Raw genomic sequence first — 18,928 nt, forward strand, 5'->3', positions numbered from 1 at the left:
GATTTCATAATAATCTGTTGTAAGTCATTCTGGGTTCTGCCTTCCCAGGTTCTTGAAATAACGAAGTTGTTTAGAAGAATGCTAATTCATTGGAAACTGTTAGTATAGTACATGAGAACTTCTTTATATTTTATTTTTCCTTGTTACTGTTTAAATGAACCGCAAAAACAAGGAATTTTTATTTTAATGTCTGGTCACATTTTCCTGTTTATTCTTGCCCTTTCCATTCTTTCCCTTTTCCTGACACCTGCTCGAGTACAGATGCACTCAGCTGGGTGTTTCTTGATTTTGCAGTTTCTTTTTATGTAACAAGAATGGTGTTCAGTTGTACTTGGGTTTAGAAGGCACCAAAGGTCTATTGCCTGAGGGTTTTTATTACTGAGAACTCTTACATTTTCTAGGTTTTTATTAGTCCACTTCTGCCCTTTTCTCTTTTTCCCCTTACTGTTTTCCTTTAGGTTATTGATTTGCTGAAAAATTAGCATTTCAGTTACAGAGTGAGCCGGGGGAGGAAGGGAAACACAGACTAGTCAGTCTTGTTACTTAAGATAAAAAAATTTTTTTCAATTTCATTTGTTAGGGAAGATAATGAACTATACACCAGTAGTTACCAGGAGACTTGGGGGTTACTTAAGGATTTCACTTTTGCTAGTTCAGTTGGTTTGCACTGTGACTTTTTTTTCTTCCAGTGTTACTGAGATATAGTTAACATACAGCACTGTGTAAGTTTAAGGTGTACAGCATGATGATTTGACTTACATACGTCAGGAAACAATTGCTACAGTAAGTTTAGTGAGCATCCATCTTCTCATAAAGATTCAAAATTAAAGAAATAGAAAAAAAATCTTCTTTGTGATGAGAACTCTTAGGATTGACTTTCTTAACAACCTTCCTAGGTGATGTCAGCAGTGTTGATTATGTTTTATCATGTTGTGCATTACATCCCTACTTACTTATAACTGGAAGTCTGCCTTTTGAGGATTTGAAGTAAGTTATTTAAGGTACAGATAAGACACATTTTAAAAGCAGCAAATGAGAACAGAACGGCAAAGCTGCCAGTTCTGAAGGCTGGTGCTGCTGCTCCAGTGGTGCGTTGAGCTCTTCCTAAGCCCCGGTCAGGTGAGACGGAGCTGAAGGCAGGTCTGCCTTCTGCAGTCTTGCCTGCTGATTCCATTTGAATGATTCTTTTTTGGTTTTGTGTGTGTGTTTTCTATGTATGGAGATGATAATACATTCATTAAATGCAGCCGTAAGTCTTCTGTTCATTGCCATTTAGATTACTATTTGAAACGCTGTCTTATATTTAACCATCTCATAATTTTGTAATCTAAAGCAGTTTTTTCTGCATGTTACTATTTTTTTTTAAAAAAAAAGGACTTCAGGTTTTTAATACCTGTATATATATATTTTAGGGCTGAAAGACTTGAAAGTTGAAGATGACATCTCACTGAAGGTGACACCTGTTTTACCTGCCCTTAACTGTGCCCTGCTAGAAGCAAAGAAATCAGTTACTGAAAAAGGAATCTCTCTAAACACATTAGTCAAGCATAATTTCCGAGGATTATGCAAGGTGAAAAGAAGTCCTGCGTTGACTGCTGCGTCTCAGGACGGAGTTAAAGAGACTGCATTCTTTGGCAAAGCGTCCAATGGTTTTGACTTGGTTCCTCCCGCTGAAAAGTGCCCGTTACAGTCTTTCACTCAGTTGAAGTCTTATTTTTCCGATCCTAATGCATACATTTTGGAAGTATCCACTGCGTTAGATTTATTGGTAGAGCGTCCTCAGTCTCCTTGTATCTCAGATGGAATTTGTGATGCTGCATTTTCTCTAGTTATGACTCCAGATCCTGAATTTCATGACTCAGAGGCAGAAGTAAGAAAAGAAACAGAGACAGAAAAGAATTCTGAGGAGATGATTAAAGCAAGGCAGGGAGCTCTGGTCCCGTTAAGTTCGGCGGTGAGTCTGAGAGTTCAGCCCAAGAGAAAGGGGAGCGCAGTGCGCGCGGTGCCGAGTAAAAGGGTGAGCCTGTGCCGCCCTCTCCCCAAAAGGACCCCCGCTGGAGCCAACAAGGGGCCCGACTCTCCCACGACCCTCAAGTTAGTCAAAGGACAGTTTCCTCAGAAGAGGAAAAGAGGTAAGCATGGTCTGTGTCGATTCTCAAACGAGCAGTTACGACAACCACTGTGCCCTGCGCCGGTCTGTCCCCGACTCGGCCGGGTCGCGCAGGGCTGCTGTCCAGGGGATGGGTCTGTAGGCTGAAGTCTGGGAGGTGCTGACCTGGATAACAGGTGAAAATCAAGGAATAGGACAGAAACTTGGGTTTCACTTGTAAAACTGCTCAAACCATCAGTATTCACGTGCCATTCTAAGAAAAAAGGTCATCCAGTTTCTGAGCTGTCCTCGGGCAAATCTGAGCGGAAGAAGAGGCTCTTCTAAGTCTGGCACACTAACAGCAAAGAGCAGAAAGTGGTAGCTGACAACCCGAACATGTGTAAAGGGGGAAAGGCCTGGACCCTCCAAATCTAGAGCAGTCTGGGGCAGAATTTCTAATCCTTTGTATGTCAGAGTTTTATTAATGGTCACTGGATCCTACTACAGACCCACTGGAAAAGTGCCCGGCGGCCTGGAGGCTCACATGTTGAAAGAGTTCCACAAGCGGTTTTGTTGCCCCTAAAAACTGAGTGAGAGTCAGCGTCTAGAGCCATTTAATGTACAGTCAGATGCACCCTAGCGGACATAGACAAGAACACCATCTGGCTTAGCATCATCTCAGATTGTGTGTAGTGTATTTTATTTAAAACTGGGAACAAATGCACTATGACTCCTCAGAGAAGGGGTCAGCAGACTGTGGTCAGAGGGTCCCTCAGGCATTTACCTGTTGCCTCTGTACGTCGCTGGCAGAGTTGAGTGGTTGTGACTGAGATTGCGTGGCCTTCAGAACTGAAAATACATTCTGTCTGGCCCTTCACAGAGAATATTTGCCAACTCTATCAATAGTATTTGAATTTAGAAATTTTGGTGCCTAAAGAAGAAACGTTGGAGTTATGTGGATCTCCAGGATTCTAGATATTTAAGGTTTTACACTGTGGTTTAACAAATAGTTATTTCTGGCTAGTTGTAGTTTGAGAAAGGGTGTGTGCGTGTGTGCACAAGCCTGTGTGTGTCTGTTTTGGAGGGTGATGGAAAGAATGGCAGTATAACACAGTGACTCACTATAAATTCCAGGCCAGCCCTTACTGGGTTTCTTCTCCAGATGAACCATTTTACTGAGAGGTAGTAAATAAATTGTCTATAATTGAACATACATGTTTGTCACTGTTTCTCACATGTTTTTAGTTTCATCCACTCTAAGAAACACGATTTCTGTTGTAGTCCAGCACAGACTCATACACACTGAAACAGAAATTTCAAAAACTACCCTAACTGTGTGGAACACAATCTGGTATCTTCTGTTCCCTTTAAGATGGAATTCTGGTTGGAACCCGTTAAGTTTGTTGTGCAGACCCCCGTGGGTTATTGCACGCGGTTTGAGAAACACGGCTTCACGGCTTTGAGTAATGCAGATAAGCGGAGAGGCCCCTGCAGGGTCACCCGCGGCTTCTCGTCTCCCCTTTTCCTCCCAAGACCCAGGCTGTGGGAGATGCTCCCTTCCTGCCTGTGCAGATGTTACACTTCCCCTGATTTGGATCATCTCAGCTTTTTCGGGGGGGGGTGCGGAGGGGAGCGGTGATTGGGTATTTATTTACTTATTTACTTACTTACTTACTTACTTACTTATTTATTTATTTGGAGGTCTTGGGGATGGCTTAACTGTTCTCCTTCTTGATTAATGTTTTGCCTTTTTTTATAAAAATTTCAGAAATTGTAACTGTGTAGAATCAGCAGTCTTAGTCTCAAAAAAAACCATATATATACATATATATATATATATATATATATATAATACTTTATTGCCTTTTAATAATTCAGTAGAGAGGAAAATAGTTAGACCCAAAGAAATGTTCAACATTAAGAGATTCTAAAAGCTTTTTTTAAAAACCACTGATTTCTCTCACCCCCAAGAGTGATATGAAATTGGTCTCTTTTCTGCATTTCACTGTTAGCCATCACAATTTCTTAAACTGTTTAGTATCGTGTTTTCTGTCGTCAGTTAGAAATACAGTGTTTTCTGTATTAACATAATTGAGAAATATTTGCAAACATTCATATGTGTGATTATGTTATACATCTTTGGGCCTAAATTTTTTGGTAGGAACAACTGAAATTATGAGAAGTCAATGGGGAAGAAGTTTCCAAAGGAAGCATTTATTAAAATTTTTTTTTAGCTCTTAAAATACTGAAACTTCCCATGTGTGATATAAGCGGGTAGGTTTTCTCTCCTTGTGTGCCTCCACCTTTTGCTATTTCCTTCCTTCACCGTGAGAAGCAAAGCTGAACACTCCATAAGAGAAGTGAGCAGTTAGAGTAGATTTATAGGAAATTAAGTCAGATGAGGACTTTCTTCCGTGTACCTTCCTCTGTCTTCTCTTAAAAGGTGATTTTTCGAGTGGTATTAAGACTTCGATATTTAGGTGTAGTAAAGTAAAATACGTAAGATTGCAATCTTTGCAAACGACCGCCTCTTGTCTACAGTGTGATTGTAGTTTTAACCACATGGCCTTATGGGAGCTGTGTCGCTTTTGAGTGAATTGAACTGTCACCCAGTGCTGTGAACTAGCACATCCATCCTTGCCTGCACATCGCTCAGCAAAGATTAAGTCATACCTTGTTTTTGTAGTTATTACTCTGGTATTTTTCTTCTAAACCCGATAGGGATATAGACCAACACTTAGCAAGTTCATATTTCTGTATTTATATGAGAACTTTTACCTCTTGCTTTGTTTTTAAAAAAAACCTTTTAATGAAATACCCAAACTTTTGTATTTTATTCTGTTACTAAAGTTACCCACCCTTAAACAAAAGAAAGAAAAAGAGAAGCTATGCTGATAAATATCTGAGCGCCCACCCTTTAAAATACGGTGTCTTTTCTGCCTAAGGTGCTGAAGTGCTGACCGCACAGTTTGTACAGACAACCAAACTGGATAGGAAGAACCAAGACGCTCCCGTTTCTAAAGATGTTCCAGTGGCAACGGATGCTAAACGGGCAAGGAAACAAGAGAAACCTCTAGTCAAAACTGTTCCATGGGCTAAACCACCTGTGAAGAAATCTCCACAAAAACAGAGGGTAAATATAGTGAAAGGCACTCAGAATCCCAGAATCAGAAAGCAGCCGCAACCTGGTAAGAAATACTCTTCCTGTAAATTTAAACACCACAGTAGAGCAGTTGAGATGCAAGATAGTGTAACAGTACGAGAGCAGTTGACCCCTGTCACGGCCTTGCCGTCTTTAGTTCAGACACCCATGCCACGAGGAGCCCAGCTTCCGTGGGGGGTGAGGGAGGAAAGTGCCCTCGCCAGGTAGTCCTTCTCTCCAGTTTGCAGAAGGCCTGAAAAAGAGCTGCTTACCAGCGTTAAAGTACAAACGGCCTTTTTTATGACTAAATGCACAGGCAGGTAGGACCTGGCAGTGTTTCCTGGACCATAATCAGTTGTGAAAAGGAGACGGTTGTAAGCTTGTTTGTCCAGAGAGGACCGTAAGGCAGTTGTTCAAAGCAGTCAGTAATCCTGAATCCTGTGTCTGGTTTTAAAAGGCATTAAATTAATTTTAAAAGCAGTTTTACCGAACTAATTTTGCAGAAGTGAATGATAAAGTCTTGTTATCTGAGCAGACGACTGACTGTTCTAGTTCTGTGTACCGCTTTCCTGGAACGCTCCCTGTCACCACGGACTTCACTCCTCTCCCAGCGCCACGCCCCTTCTTATCTCCCCTCTGAGTTTAGCGCGGTTCTGCCAAGCTGTAAAACCTATAAAACTTACAGTATCTTCGCTATTGAGTCCTGTTAGGTTGTAGTGTGGGGTTTTTATATTTGGGTTTTTTTTTTAACTTCTATTTCCTCATACTTTTGTATTTAGAATTCTAATTCTCTGATTATACTTTCTCTCTTACCTGTCTTTAGATTGTTTTTTAAAAAGCTCAAATGTAGTGGAAGTCAGGGAAAGAAACTTGCTTCACTGGGGCGATGCTGTTGTGGATGAGCTTGGTTTTTAGTTTTCGGTTTATTTAGTGCTGTTTCGTGACTGCAGGTTTTCTGAAAGCTCACCAGCCGCGTTGATCTGCAGCCTGCGGTGCTGCGGTTCTGGCACCCGGACCAGGTGTGGGCGCCCATGCGTCCCCCTTTCTCTCCTGCCATTTCCCAGCACATCCCTTCCCTGCCAGGCACTCGGTGCCACCGAGCACACGTTACGCCTGCTTTCATTCCTGTGCAGGACCCTCTCCCAGTCCAGGGTCTGCTCGGCAAAGTCCGCGCGGAGGCCTTCCTGATCCTCTGATCTGCACACATCTCTCTCTCCTTCTGTTTCCTTTTGGGTTTTTTAGAACATTATGGAATTAAATTCATACATCTTTCCAGTCATTTAGTTTATCTTGGTCCTGTCTTTCCAATTAATTTGTCAACTTCATGAGCGTTGATTGTCCATAATGCCTTGTCATTTGAGCTCTTTGAATTGGCTTTCCGGTATTTGTAGACTAATCGATTAGTGGGAGGAGATATGCAATTGGGCATTGGCAAAAAAGTGAGCCCAGAAAAATGAAACGTTTTCAGAATGTGTGTTCAGACATCGGCTGATTGTGTTGCAAATGTCTGTATATATTGTGCAGCCAAGTTCCAAATTATAGTTTTAGAATTACCACCTTCAAAATAGTCTCTTAATGTTTCTTCTATTTCTTAATCCCCATACTAATCTGTTTTATTTCTTATACTTGAAATGTCCTAGTTCAAGGAGGCACATTTTGTTCACTGAAACTAATAGTGTTCTATCCTTTTTAAAGATTTTAATATTGTTTTTATTTACTGAACTTTTAATATTTTTGTATAATTCATTTGGCATTGTCTTATCTGTATTTCTTAAAAGAGATCATTGGTATTGTATTTTTAATTGGTTGAAAATCTCTAACAAGTCGATTTGCCTGAGATGACACACATTTATTAAAATGAACCCTTTTTCTTGATTCAGTGCCACGTTCTCTATGTTAGACCTTGCTCACAGTGATACTCAGTGTGAGAGCCGTGGTGGTAAGAAGGACAGAATGAACTTCATGTCGGCAGACACGTTAGATCCTAAAGTTAAATTTGTGTTTATAGTCAACCTGACGGGGGTCATGAGACTTCATTCTTTGGGTCAGTTTCTCCCACCTTCCCCTTTGGACTTGGCTGTTTTTAAATAAAAACCGGGCAGTGGTTGATTAATTGTACCCTGCTCACCATACACATACTCTTCTCACTCTGCCAGATGATCTCATAGGCCAGAGTGCCTTCTCCTCTATAAATGTATTGTTATTGGCCTTTGCAGACGGGGCAGTAGTTCATTTCAGACCTGCTGCTGTGAATTACAAAGAGGAGCACAGTTGCTTTTCTGTCCATCCGTCCACCTGCTGTAGGGACTTATGCCTCGTATTGCTGTGAACTTTGTCCTTCATGAGGACCGCAGTGAGGAAGGCTGAGTCAGTGTCCTGAGAACGCCAGTTCTCCAAATTAGAGGCAGATGGGTGTGTCTGATTATCAGTAAGTGAGGAGATTTGCTGTTTTGCAAATAGAGAGGAAATGTTTTCAGTGCAGAAACTAGTTTTAAAACTTGAAATTAATTGGCAGTTTTGAATATTCATGACTTTTTTTATTCATATCAATTACACATTATAACTAAACATGGTTTAGCTGATGTTTAAAATGGTTAAACATGATTAAAAATCATCTCTATTTTGAATTTAGGTGATTTCTCTAATAACATGTTAAGGAAAATGATTCTAAGATAAGTATGTTAATGTACTACAGTATACGTTTCAAACTTAGACATTCTTTTTACTAGATTGTAAGCTCTCTGAGGGCAGGACGCTCATTTTCCTTACTTGTTTTTGTTTTTTTCTCTGTATTTCTTTAGCTGAGTTGTATGCCTTATGTGTAGTTCAGTACATGCATTTTTGAAGTGTGATTTCTTTTTAAATTAACATGCACAATCCTTAAGACTTGTTCCTCTGGTAAATACGTTATAATGCATCTGAGAGTTGGAAGAGACCTCAGTCTGATAGCAAAATTTTAGTATACAATTTATGCAACATAATCGATTTTTTAAATATATTGACTTAATGTTGATTTTCACCAAGCCATAGTAATAGGACAAAGAATTAATTCTATGGAAATCAAATGTTATGTGTCTTTTTTTTTTTCTTTTATACTGAAGCCAAAGGAGAAACTGCCTCACAGCTTCAATCAGAAATTTCAGATGGTCAGGAGCATGTTCTTACCATAAATACAGCTCAACCAGAAAATATCACAGTGGCTCAGAAAGCCCCACCTGAAACCTCCCTTGTCAGCTGTGACTCTCAGGCCCTGAACATGTTGGCTGATCTGGCACTGCGTGCTGCTACCTCTTCCACAGTGTCACCTGAGCCCAGACTCTTTCACTGCTCCCCTGAATTGCCACAGAATGATGCTTTGCTTTCTAAAGAACATTCTTTGCACGGTACATCGGACCATGAATATCACAGAGGAGTTAGAAGTCCAAAAGGTGGACCATTACCTAAGTCCTCTCCTGATAAGGAGAGCAGCCCGACGCCGGACCCCGCGGTCAACCAGGAGGAAGGGAGCCTGGTGCCTGGCAGTCAGGCCCCCGCAGAAGCCCGGTCGGCACTTCCCGAGGAAACGCTGGAGAGTTCCGACTCAAGCCAGAGCTCTTTTGTTGCTGTGGAGCATTCCTACGCCCTGCTCCTTGCAGAACATTCAAAGAGGCACCTGCAGCAGAGAGGGGCACCAGGCCCTGCCTTTGCCAAGAATGGCACAAAAGGCCCCGAAGCGGGAACCCCCGTGGGGAAGGTGATGCCATTTCGGCATCAGCAGAGCACCTCCCCGTTGCAGAAGCTGTCCGAGGACCCGGCGCTCAGGCACAGGGGCAGACTGCTGCCCTCCAGCCTGAGAGACTTCTCCTGCTCTCACACCGTGTTCAGCTGCGACGGCTCCTTTAAGGTCACTTTCAAGTGTGAAACAGATTATGTGTTCAGCTTAGACAGCAAATACACCAACAACCCACTGGAGAAGACTGTAGTAAGAGCGTTGCATGGGTGAGTGGGCATGACGGTAAAGGCAGTGAGAAGGGCTACTTGTGACAGACTTCAGGGAGGGAGACAGCAGTGTGTGTGTGTGTGTGTGTGTGTGTGTGTGTGTGTGTGTGAAGTCCAGCAGCTTGTAATAATACAAGGCAGTCATGTTTACTGACGGTTGAGAATATGAGGCTGAGGGTAGAGAGTGTGGCTCAGTGGTAGAGTGCCTGCTTAGCATGCACAAGGTCCTGGGTTCAGTCCCCAGGACCTCGGTTTAAAAAAATGAACCTAAAATTACCTTCCCCCATTAAAATAAAGAAACAAACAAACAAAGGAATACGAGGCTGGTTTTGCCACTGTCTGTTAGTGATCACATGGAGAACTTTTGGGAGATGACTTTAGCCTTATGAACAACTTTCCATTTTGAGATGTCCGTGAGTCTTTGAAGTGTCATATTTAAATGGCAGAAGCAAGGAGATGAGGGTTTGGAAAGCTGCTGGAACCCTGATTCACTTAACATGTGTGCTGTGTCCAGAGAGTTTGCGTGGAACACAAGAGACGTCCTGGGCGGATTGGGGAGCCAGTGTTCTGATCACGGTCATACGGCTTAGGGGTGTTATGATTAAAAAGAAATCACTTTTAAAGTTCTGGTTTTCTGTTCCTTTCTCTGTCAAAGAATGAATTATACTCATTGTAATTATTTGTTAAATCAACTTCATTTTTATCTTACTCATTGTTTCACGTTAATGTAATTTGTAAAATATAAAATGAATACAAAACCTAACATTGAATGAAGGCATTTGCCTCTGATGAGACAATCAACTAAAATAATCATTTTTAGTGATTTTTGTTCTTTCTTTAAAATCTCAGGCCCTGGAATACTGACTTGCCTGATAACGTGGAAGAAGTGAAGCTTTTACTTCACATGTGGGTAGCTCTGTTTTACAGCAATCAAAACAAGGTCATACGGTCGTCCCGAAAAGTGGTAGAGCACAGCAACCCAGCAAAATACGTGTCTATAAACAGCACGTTAGACTCGTTTGAATTCAGTGAAGTCGAGGAGCCCTCCTGCGTGGACAGGTGCCCTGCGGACCCTCTGTCGGAGGCGAGGGGGGCTCCCGGGGGTTGTGCTGCCGAGGCATCCTTCCCCGACACGCACTCCCTGCTTCCTTTCGTGAGACCGCCACCCACGAGGGGCTTGGAGCTCTGGCTGCAGAGCGAACAGAAAGAAGTTTTTGTGACAGAGGGTCATCTGGAGACCCCAGAAAGCCAGAATTACATCTATTCTAGTAACGGTGAGGTAAGTAACCCTGAATGCTGTAAATGCTGGTAGTAGTTTTGAAGAAAATTTTTTTAATATGTAAAATCACATTCTAAACAAGGCCTCGGTTTCCCGGCGGGAGGCGGGTCTCTGGCCGAGTGAAGGCTTCTGACTCCAGCGCTCAGCTGCCCTTACTGCCTTTTAAAAGAGGTGGATACTGCCTGTTACGTCCTGCCTCGAGTGGTGTTTACGGATCACGTGTGCTAATACAAACATCAAAAATCTTCAGCAAACCTTAAAGTAAACTAAAATTGAATATATTAAAATTATTTTTAAAAGAAAATACTGGGACAGTAAATAAAGTACCAGACCTTTCACAGGTCTGCAGATAACTGTTTGTGCATGTGGAAAATACACTTTGTTTCATTCCACTGTTCTCAGCTGATCTTCAGCCAGGCCAGATAATCAAAGCTAAATCAAAATATTAAGTAAATGGGTTGACAGAATACCTGCCTTTTTAAGCTTTCAGCCCAGGTTTATTCCAGGATAATTTTGCGTGGGTTCAGGTGCCTGCAGGACCTGTGTCAACACTGAGTCTCTACCTGGGCCAACATGGAGGTGCGAGGGTGAGCCTCGGAGGGTCTGTGAGTGTCCCCAGCTGCTCCTCTTCATCGAGCGAAGAGCTGCGTGCTCGGGGCCAGAGGGCGGTCTGAGCGCTTTGCTCACAGTCATCAGTGAATCCCACACAGCTGGAGGGGGTAAGGACCGTGTCTCCCCACCTTGTAGATGAGGAGACTGAGGGCGGAGCAGCACAGAAGGGCCTGAAGTCACACAGGGAGTGAGCCATCAGGCCAAGATTCGAACCTGGACAACCTGGAGGTCTCCCAGTGCCGCATTCTGTGTGTGTGTGTGGTATGTGTACCTACATGTGTTGTGTTCACATGTGTACACATCTGTATATGTTATGTGGGGAGTGGGGTTCTCCGAGGATGGGGTCCATAAATTTCATCTTATTCTCAAAGAGACACATAAAATCCAGTAAAGAGTCACTGGTTTAGAGTGAGAAAACTTCTGTAGTTTGGTTAGGCAGACTCCAGTTATTCCCTATGTACATACTGGTTTCTTATGAAGTAAGAAATGTATGTATGTATGTTATGTATATTAACCATCACCAGTGCTAATTTTACTTTAGGATGTTAGGAATGATTTTTTGCAAACATAGAAGAGTATTAAGAAGTAGAAGGCAGAATATTAAAATTCATGCACCCAACACTTCCCGTAGCGTCTATTTACAAATGTTCCCCCGTAATTTTCTTGGACACCATGCCTGTGTTGTACAGGTGCATGTACAGGTCTGCTCCACTCCTTTACTCTCTGGGAACATAGGTGAGAAGAGGACTCCAGCACAGTAAGTGTTAGAAACCAGGGGCGTGTTGCCTTCAGTCAGCTGTTTCATTTAGCAGTTCTTTTTCAAATGCCCAGACTTCGCTTATGATTAAAAAAACATATCACTATAAACATGTCAAAGTTATTACCACCTGGATTTCACTGTGGCCCGGCTTCATCGGCCACAGTGAGATGGGAAGGGTCACAGGGGCTTCTTTTAATGTTTACCCTAAATCCTTCAGTCCCTTTGGTTTAGTTTATTCCTGCAAACCACACTGTGTTCTCTATTGCTCTGTCAAATTGGAAAGCATTATAATGAGAGAGAGACTCTCTCCAGTTAGAAGCAAAAAAGGTAGCTCAGGGCTTAAGGGACCTTTATTTACCAGAATGGAGATTGACACCTTGGGAAAGCTGCTAATCAGTGTGTTCTGAGTACGAGAGAGAGATTGCTGTTTCCTCATGGGAGAGTGCCAGGTGACGGTGTGTTTATTGTCTAACTGAAAGCTGGTGTTAAAAGTAAGTTATTCTTTGCTTTAAAAATTAATTTAATCTTACTGACAAACAAAATTAATTGAGCGGTTCTTCCTCTAGTGCTGCATTCCTGAGTTAAGTGGTGCTATTTAACAAACAGGGCTGCATTTGGAAGTCCTTAAATTGTCCATGGTCTGGTCACTTTTCTTCCCAAAATTCCATTTAAAAAAAGAGGAGGTTCTGTGCAATCAGGGAAGTTTTTGAGCTCTCCCCTGTGTGTGTATTGAAAGAAAACAAATTCCTGTTTGTGGGGTGTTTGACACGGACCTAAAAGAGAGGGCTTTGCCTCATCTCTACCCTGTGAAGATTCAGAAGAACACAGCAAACTAAAATTGACCTTTGTCTCTTCTGTTCTTCACATATGTGAGTGTTTTTAAAAAAAACTATTTGACGCTTGATTCTTAATTATTTTGTTTTTATTATTTCAGATAAGTGCAGGAAAAGCCAAGCAAGAGACATCAGAGAAAGTAGAGACTTCTGATCTCGTGCTTTCTGGCATCGGAGGCTCCCAGACTAATGGACCCTCGATTCCTGGTGAAGAGAAAGCCTTTGAGCCACTTGATAGCACACGAGTAACTTCGTACAACGACGCTGTCACACAGACCATGTTCGCCAAGACGTGTGATGGGGCCAGCAGTCCACCAGTGATCTGTCAGCAGTCTGTGTACGGCACCCTTCAGGGCGAGGTTGATGTTTTTCACGCAGCAGTGCAGGCAGAAGCAAGTGCTCTGCAGGGCCTTGCCCAGCATGCCAGCTTCGTAAACAAAGAGCGCCAGCCTTCGGCGGGAAGGGGGGATGACACGGGGTGTGTGATGATCAATCTGGAGCCAGTTACTCTCACTTTTGAAAAAAGTGCCTGTGTGCCGGTGCAGACAGAGGTTGTAAGCAGGCCTGAGAAAGCCACAGCCTTGAACGTGGAGCTGATGAAGCAAGTATCACCTGCTTCGAGTCTTCCACATCCTGCGTCCGCATTTGAAAAGGCACACACGCAGAGTGTTAGGGCCCTCCCCTCTCTAGCCGCGCCAGGACAGAAAGGCGCTAAGCACCTTTGTGCACCCTCAGTAAATGGAGAGACACTTGCTAAAGAAATGTGTTCATTACCGAAGGAGCAGACTGTTCCAGGCTCACCATCGCCGCCTGATAACTCAGTGGCATTATCATTAGTTAAAAGTTCTAATTGTTCATTACCCAGAGAGGAAATGAAACTGTCTCAAGAATTTCTCCTGCAGACTCAGAGTCTCTTGAGCATCTCTTCAGAAGAGATCATAGAGCCGTCCCAGGTTGAAGACATAGCCTCCTCGTCAGCCCCCGCCCCCTCGGGGAGAAAGCATCCCCTCGGCCGCGTCCCGTCAGTGAGGAGTGCAGCGGACGGCTCTTCAGAACCCAAGGGAGACAGGAGTGGTCTAACCAGTGACAACAGGGGATCTGGATCATATAATTCAGCACTTACCCAGCAAACCAGTCTACCCACGAAGAGAGAGGAGGTCAGCCTCGAGTTGTCCGAGGAAGACTCCGACCTTGACCTGACTCTCGCAGTGTCACCGCCCATGAGCCACACAGAGGTGCCCACTGGTGGAACAGGAGGAGGGCGGGTGGCCCCGTTACCCGGCTTCAAGCTTCAGAAGCCGGAGGAAGAAGTAACTGGGCCAGGAGATGGGGGTTCTGCTGGTAATACGTCAGCGGGACCACTGGAAGAGGAGGAGAGAGGTGACAACCTACCCACAGTGACTCTGCTACTTTCTAAAGAAACGTGTGCCCTTGGGGTTGCAGAGGAGGTTCACGCGGCCTCAGACTTCCCCTTCGCTCCCTTCATCGAAGAAGTGTCACCAGCTTCTAGTCCTGACCCCCAGGCACCAGGTGAAGCCACACAGCCAGCTCGGGCCGTGTCCCCGGGTGGTTTAAAACTCACTGACACACAGTGTAGGAAAAGTGACAAGTTCTCCCAGATGAAGTCAGTGGACTTGGCCACAACAGGAAAAGAAAATTTCTTTGTTGGTCCGACCCATCCAGTGGGACAAGGTGACATAACTCAGGCGCAGCAGGTGCAGCTCTCTGCTGAGACGCCTCCCACGTTCAGAAATCGCCCTGGAAGAGAAGATAGGTATTTAACCCTTCCTGGTCAAGTAACTGAGAAAGCGGTCCCAGCTGAGTGTGGTGAGGGTTTCTCATTCTCAGAAAAGGTGCCATTCTGTGATGCGGAGTTAAGCCAGCCTGCTTCTGCTGCCAAATACGGAGATTCTCCAGAAACCCTGGCAACATCGGGAACTCCACTGCAGCCAGTGAGCACAGACAGCAGAGACGCCGACCTGTGCCATCTTGTCCTGGGGACCGGTGAGCCTCCAGCCAGCCCCAGAAAGATGACGGACAGTAAGTCTTTCCCTGACACATTTCTTTCCGCCCCAAGTAGTGTGAGTGTGTCACTAAGACAGCAGGCCGGCCTGAAGAGTGGTAAGGAGCAGCTCGTGCTCAGCGATCTGAAATCAGATGCAGGCTCTTACCTGCCAGCTAAGTCCTTGAGCTCCAGCCCAGCTGCTACAGCCAGCGTTGCCCTGGCCCGTGTGCGTGCGGAGGTGCCCAGGCCCACCCTGTCCTCGGACAGCGCCGCAGTAGCCTACTGTCCAGGCCCCTTAAACGTGGAGACAGGGTTTCAAACTGAGGAAATCTCCGTCATCAGAATGGCCAGTTTGCTCAAGAATAATGACACTGAAGGTCAGTTACATGGAAGAGCCAGCCACCTGGGCAGCGCGGGCGCTCATCTGAGTACCGCCGCCCCTCCAGAAGGCAGGCAGAGGCCCGCCTGCGCGCTGCAGGACAGGGCCACGTGTGAGACGCAGGGCCTGCCGAGTGGTGGGCTTCTCCCCTTGTATTTACGCACCAATTCCTACCGGACAACAGCGGTAACCGGTGAGAATAGCAGTGAAGAGCCATCTGCGTCCTTTGTTCCCAAATCTCTTGCCCCTCTTGTGTGTGGGGTCTCTGAAGAGCAGACAGAAAATGAGACCGCGGGCGAGGGGCTTGGGGCCAAGGGGGAGTCTGAGGCCCTGGGCGGAGGCGTGGATATCGGGGTGAGTTGTGCCATCCATTATGAACCGCTCTCCGGAGACTCGGATCAGGACTTTCTTGGTGACTGTGGAAACCCCAAATCAGACACGGAAGACTCCTGTGCTTCGCGGCGTAGTCACTCCAAGAAAAAAGAAGGTGCTTCAAAAGGCGATTCTGACACTTTCCGGAGCCTGAACAGCAGCGGTGGTGATGGCTGGGGCTGCTCTGGCCAGGCCCCTGGGCTGCAGGCCTGCATCCCTCCCAGGAGCTGGCCCCTTGGGCTAAAGAAAGAAGACGTGCGTGTGCCCTGTTACGTCCAGATCCGAGATCTCTGCGGGGTGCCCAGGTCCTACGCCAACTTCACTGTGACTAAGGAGCACAAGGAAGCCTCGAGAACATTGCCCAGCCTGAGGGGGCAGCCCAGCATCTGGGCGACGTGGGGCCCGCTGAGCCTCTGGACGGATGCTGGGCAGGCGGCAGACAGCCTCACCCAGAACACTCTGGATCTGGAGTATCTGCGCTTTGCATATAAGCTAAATCAGATTGTGAAGGGTGGAGGTTCTTGGCTTTCCGCCCCTGCCACCACCGTTTTTCCAAAGGAGCCCCCTCTCCCAGCTGCCGCCGGGGCCTTCCCTTTGACCACAGCCCCCGATCCCCTGGGGCACCCTGCCTCCCGGAGCAGAAGTCCCCTTGTGGTGACAGTCGTGCGCAAGGACACCAGACACCAGAGTCAGCAGGCGAGGGGCCACACACCTGGCCATGGGAGCCGTCCCTCCTGGAATGAGAGGTGCGGCTACAGTAGAAATCGCCTGAGGAACTCAGACAGAAGCCAGACTGTTTCTTTCCACCTCAACAAACTGAGATACAACAGCACTCTGAAAGAGTCCCGGAGTGACATTTCCCTCATCCTCAGCGAATACGCCGAGTTCAACAAGGTGATGGCCAACAGCCACCAGGCCGCCCTCCCAGACAAGGGGCCGGCCGGTGCTCCTGGGGAGGCCGCGCCCTGCGAGCCAGGCCCCTCCCCGGCGAGGCCAGCCTCCTACGAGGACATGGTCTCGGACCTGTGCACCAGTCTGCGTGTCAAACTGGAGAGGGTGGTGAAGGAGGCCTGCACGAGCACCTTCCTCTTCCACCTTGTCGAGACGGAGGACAGGGCATTCTTTGTGCGAACGAAGGTAAAGTGCCAGCGCTTTCTTAGCGTTCACTCTATTCTGACTGCATCTAACTTGGTTTGTTTATGTCATGCAGCTTTCTTGGGCTCAGCAAGTGGCCGTGATGTGAAGGGGTCTGTGAGCTCCACAGCTCAGTCCTTCACTGCACGCAAGATGTTAGGCCTCAGGGATCGGCCATTTGTCCTGTGTTTAAAGATGTGTGCTGTTTTCCAGAATTAGCGCAGTGACTGACTGTCACAGAACAGCGCCAGGGTAGACATACTCAAACGTAAACACAAACATAGTCCAAAGCTAAAATTCAGATTTCTAAAAAATCACTGCCTGTGTTCCTCCATTAGTGTGTATAGTTGAGAGGGACCTGTTTTGGTTTTGGATTTTTTTTTCTTTGTATGTAGGATAACTGATGTTCTGGTGAACGTGGTCCTTAAATCTAAGTGATGGAACTGTGGTGAAACCCTTAGTTAGTAGGAGCCAGAATGTCTCACTTTATCGTCTCAGAATTTCTCTTGTATTTTGGGAAAAGACAGCATTCTTTGTTAAAAACTTTATTTTCAGTTTACCTGAAGGTTGCCGAAACAGTGCCCATTGCCCAGATGCCCTGCTGTTAACATTTCTGAACCAGTTGACTGTGTGCTGCAGACACGGGTGCCCTCGGATTGAGGCCGACAGGGTGTCTGCCACCCGGGGAGCCACCACGCGAGCGTGTGGGGGCTGAGTGTGCGGACTCGCCCGCATGACCCTGGCACCACCTGAACGTCGCACTGAGCACCTGCAGCCCCACGTGCAGCCTCTCAGGTCCTTGCTTGTCGTGTCTGTCAGTCTGCAGTGGCGCCGCTGTCACTCCCAGTGTTTTGCAAGACCGAGGCCAGGTGCTTGAGGGGCGTGCCTTTGTCCCTCGTTTCCTGGTGGTTCACACACTCTCCGCGAGGAGACCAGGTGGGATGTGTTCTGAGCGCTGCACGTCGGGAGGGACACATGGTGCCCTGGCCCATTCCCAGCGTGCTCACTCTTCACTTGCTTAAGCGCAGAGTTAACTTGTCAGCGTGTTGTCCTTGTTAGTAAGTGGGGCTCCTGGGGGGATGTAAATACCCTGCTCCTCAGGTTGTTCACTGGCCGCCATTCACTCTGCGGGTGTGACTCCCGTGAGAGACACTTGCCCGGATGAGGTAACGACTGTGACGGGTGCCAAGGGGGGACACTGACGCCCTTGTTCTTTGCACACGTGCTCGTTGCTTTCCCTCCTCTTCCTCTTGTTTATTTATCCACTTACTTCTCTCGGCATGGACCGGGGTTCCCTCTTACCCGACTCAGTTACCACCTGGCCCTTCATTGTTCCTCCTCCTGCTCCGATTGTCCCAGACCCGGCCCTGGGAGTCCCTGTAAGCTGGCTGCTTGTGTCCTGGTGGGAAGTGCCTGTAATTCTTCGGACACGTCTCCCTTTGAGGTGCCGTGTGGTGTTGCAGGCTCAGCCCACGTGTCCCCTGCCCCAGCCTTGAAGTCCGCCGTTTCTCCAAGGAGCTGGGATTCTTGTTAGTGGAGAACAGCACTTGGCATCAGGGTCAGGGCACTGGGTGAGCTCCGTGCCGCTGGTGTCACTGTGTCCGCGTCCTCCCAGCAGGCAGGACCAGGAAGTAGCCATATGTGTCCGTTCGCACACACACAACATCTCTGTTTCCGTTTCAAAAACAGGGCGGGGCAGTGGGTGCGTATAGCCCAGTGGTAGAGCGCATGTTTAGTTTGCATGAGGTCCTGGGCTCCATCCCCAGTACCTCCATTAAACAAACAGTCTCCCGTGCAGCCCACCACCACCAGGCTCATCCTTCTGTGCCGAAGCCGCCGCTCCGTCTCTGGCTGCCGAGCAGGGGGCTCAGTCCTGCACCCCATGCACAGTCACACTCCCCGCCTGCAGCTCAGCCCTGGCCCTGCCAGCCCCTCTTCCCCGCAGACCGGCATCTCCCTCAGGCCCCCCTCACAGCAGGCGCCGGCCCAGACAACAGGGTCCTTCTCTGTGTCTGTGTTGGAGCCTGTTGCCTTTCTGTCCTGATCCATCAGGTCTAACAAGCCAAGAGAAACACGATAAAAGAAACAGACACACAGACGTACAACAGCGGTGCAGGCGAGTCAGCGTTGTTTTGAGGGCAGGGGGCCTGGTTTGGGGGCTGAGGGATGTTTTCTCAGGGAACTGATGCTCTTGTCCCAGGTGTGGGCAGCTGGGCCAGGAAGACTCGGTTCTGAAGGCTTGGCTAGGTTTGTTTCAGACAGTTCACCCAGGCCCACGGCCCTGCTAAGTCCTGTGTTGAGCCTAGGGTGTCTGGCCTGTGGTGGGGGTGTCCAGTGATAAACCC

General features: G+C 46.7%; 1 protein-coding gene across 2 annotated transcripts in view; it reads left to right on the forward strand.

The window, feature by feature from the left end:
• TASOR2 (transcription activation suppressor family member 2) overlaps nt 1-18,928 on the forward strand; it is a 73,697-nt gene that overhangs the window by 34,463 nt on the left and 20,306 nt on the right. For both annotated transcript variants that reach the window (XM_031444790.2, XM_064479297.1), the window contains exons 12-16: nt 1,413-2,132; nt 5,035-5,277; nt 8,333-9,209; nt 10,059-10,488; nt 12,795-16,586. In XM_031444790.2, coding sequence (XP_031300650.2) covers nt 1,413-2,132; nt 5,035-5,277; nt 8,333-9,209; nt 10,059-10,488; nt 12,795-16,586 — 6,062 coding nt within the window. The remainder of the gene's footprint in view (nt 1-1,412; nt 2,133-5,034; nt 5,278-8,332; nt 9,210-10,058; nt 10,489-12,794; nt 16,587-18,928) is intronic.

Source organism: Camelus dromedarius, chromosome 26 (genome assembly GCF_036321535.1).
Source record: "Camelus dromedarius isolate mCamDro1 chromosome 26, mCamDro1.pat, whole genome shotgun sequence".
Taxonomy (NCBI): domain Eukaryota; kingdom Metazoa; phylum Chordata; class Mammalia; order Artiodactyla; family Camelidae; genus Camelus; species Camelus dromedarius.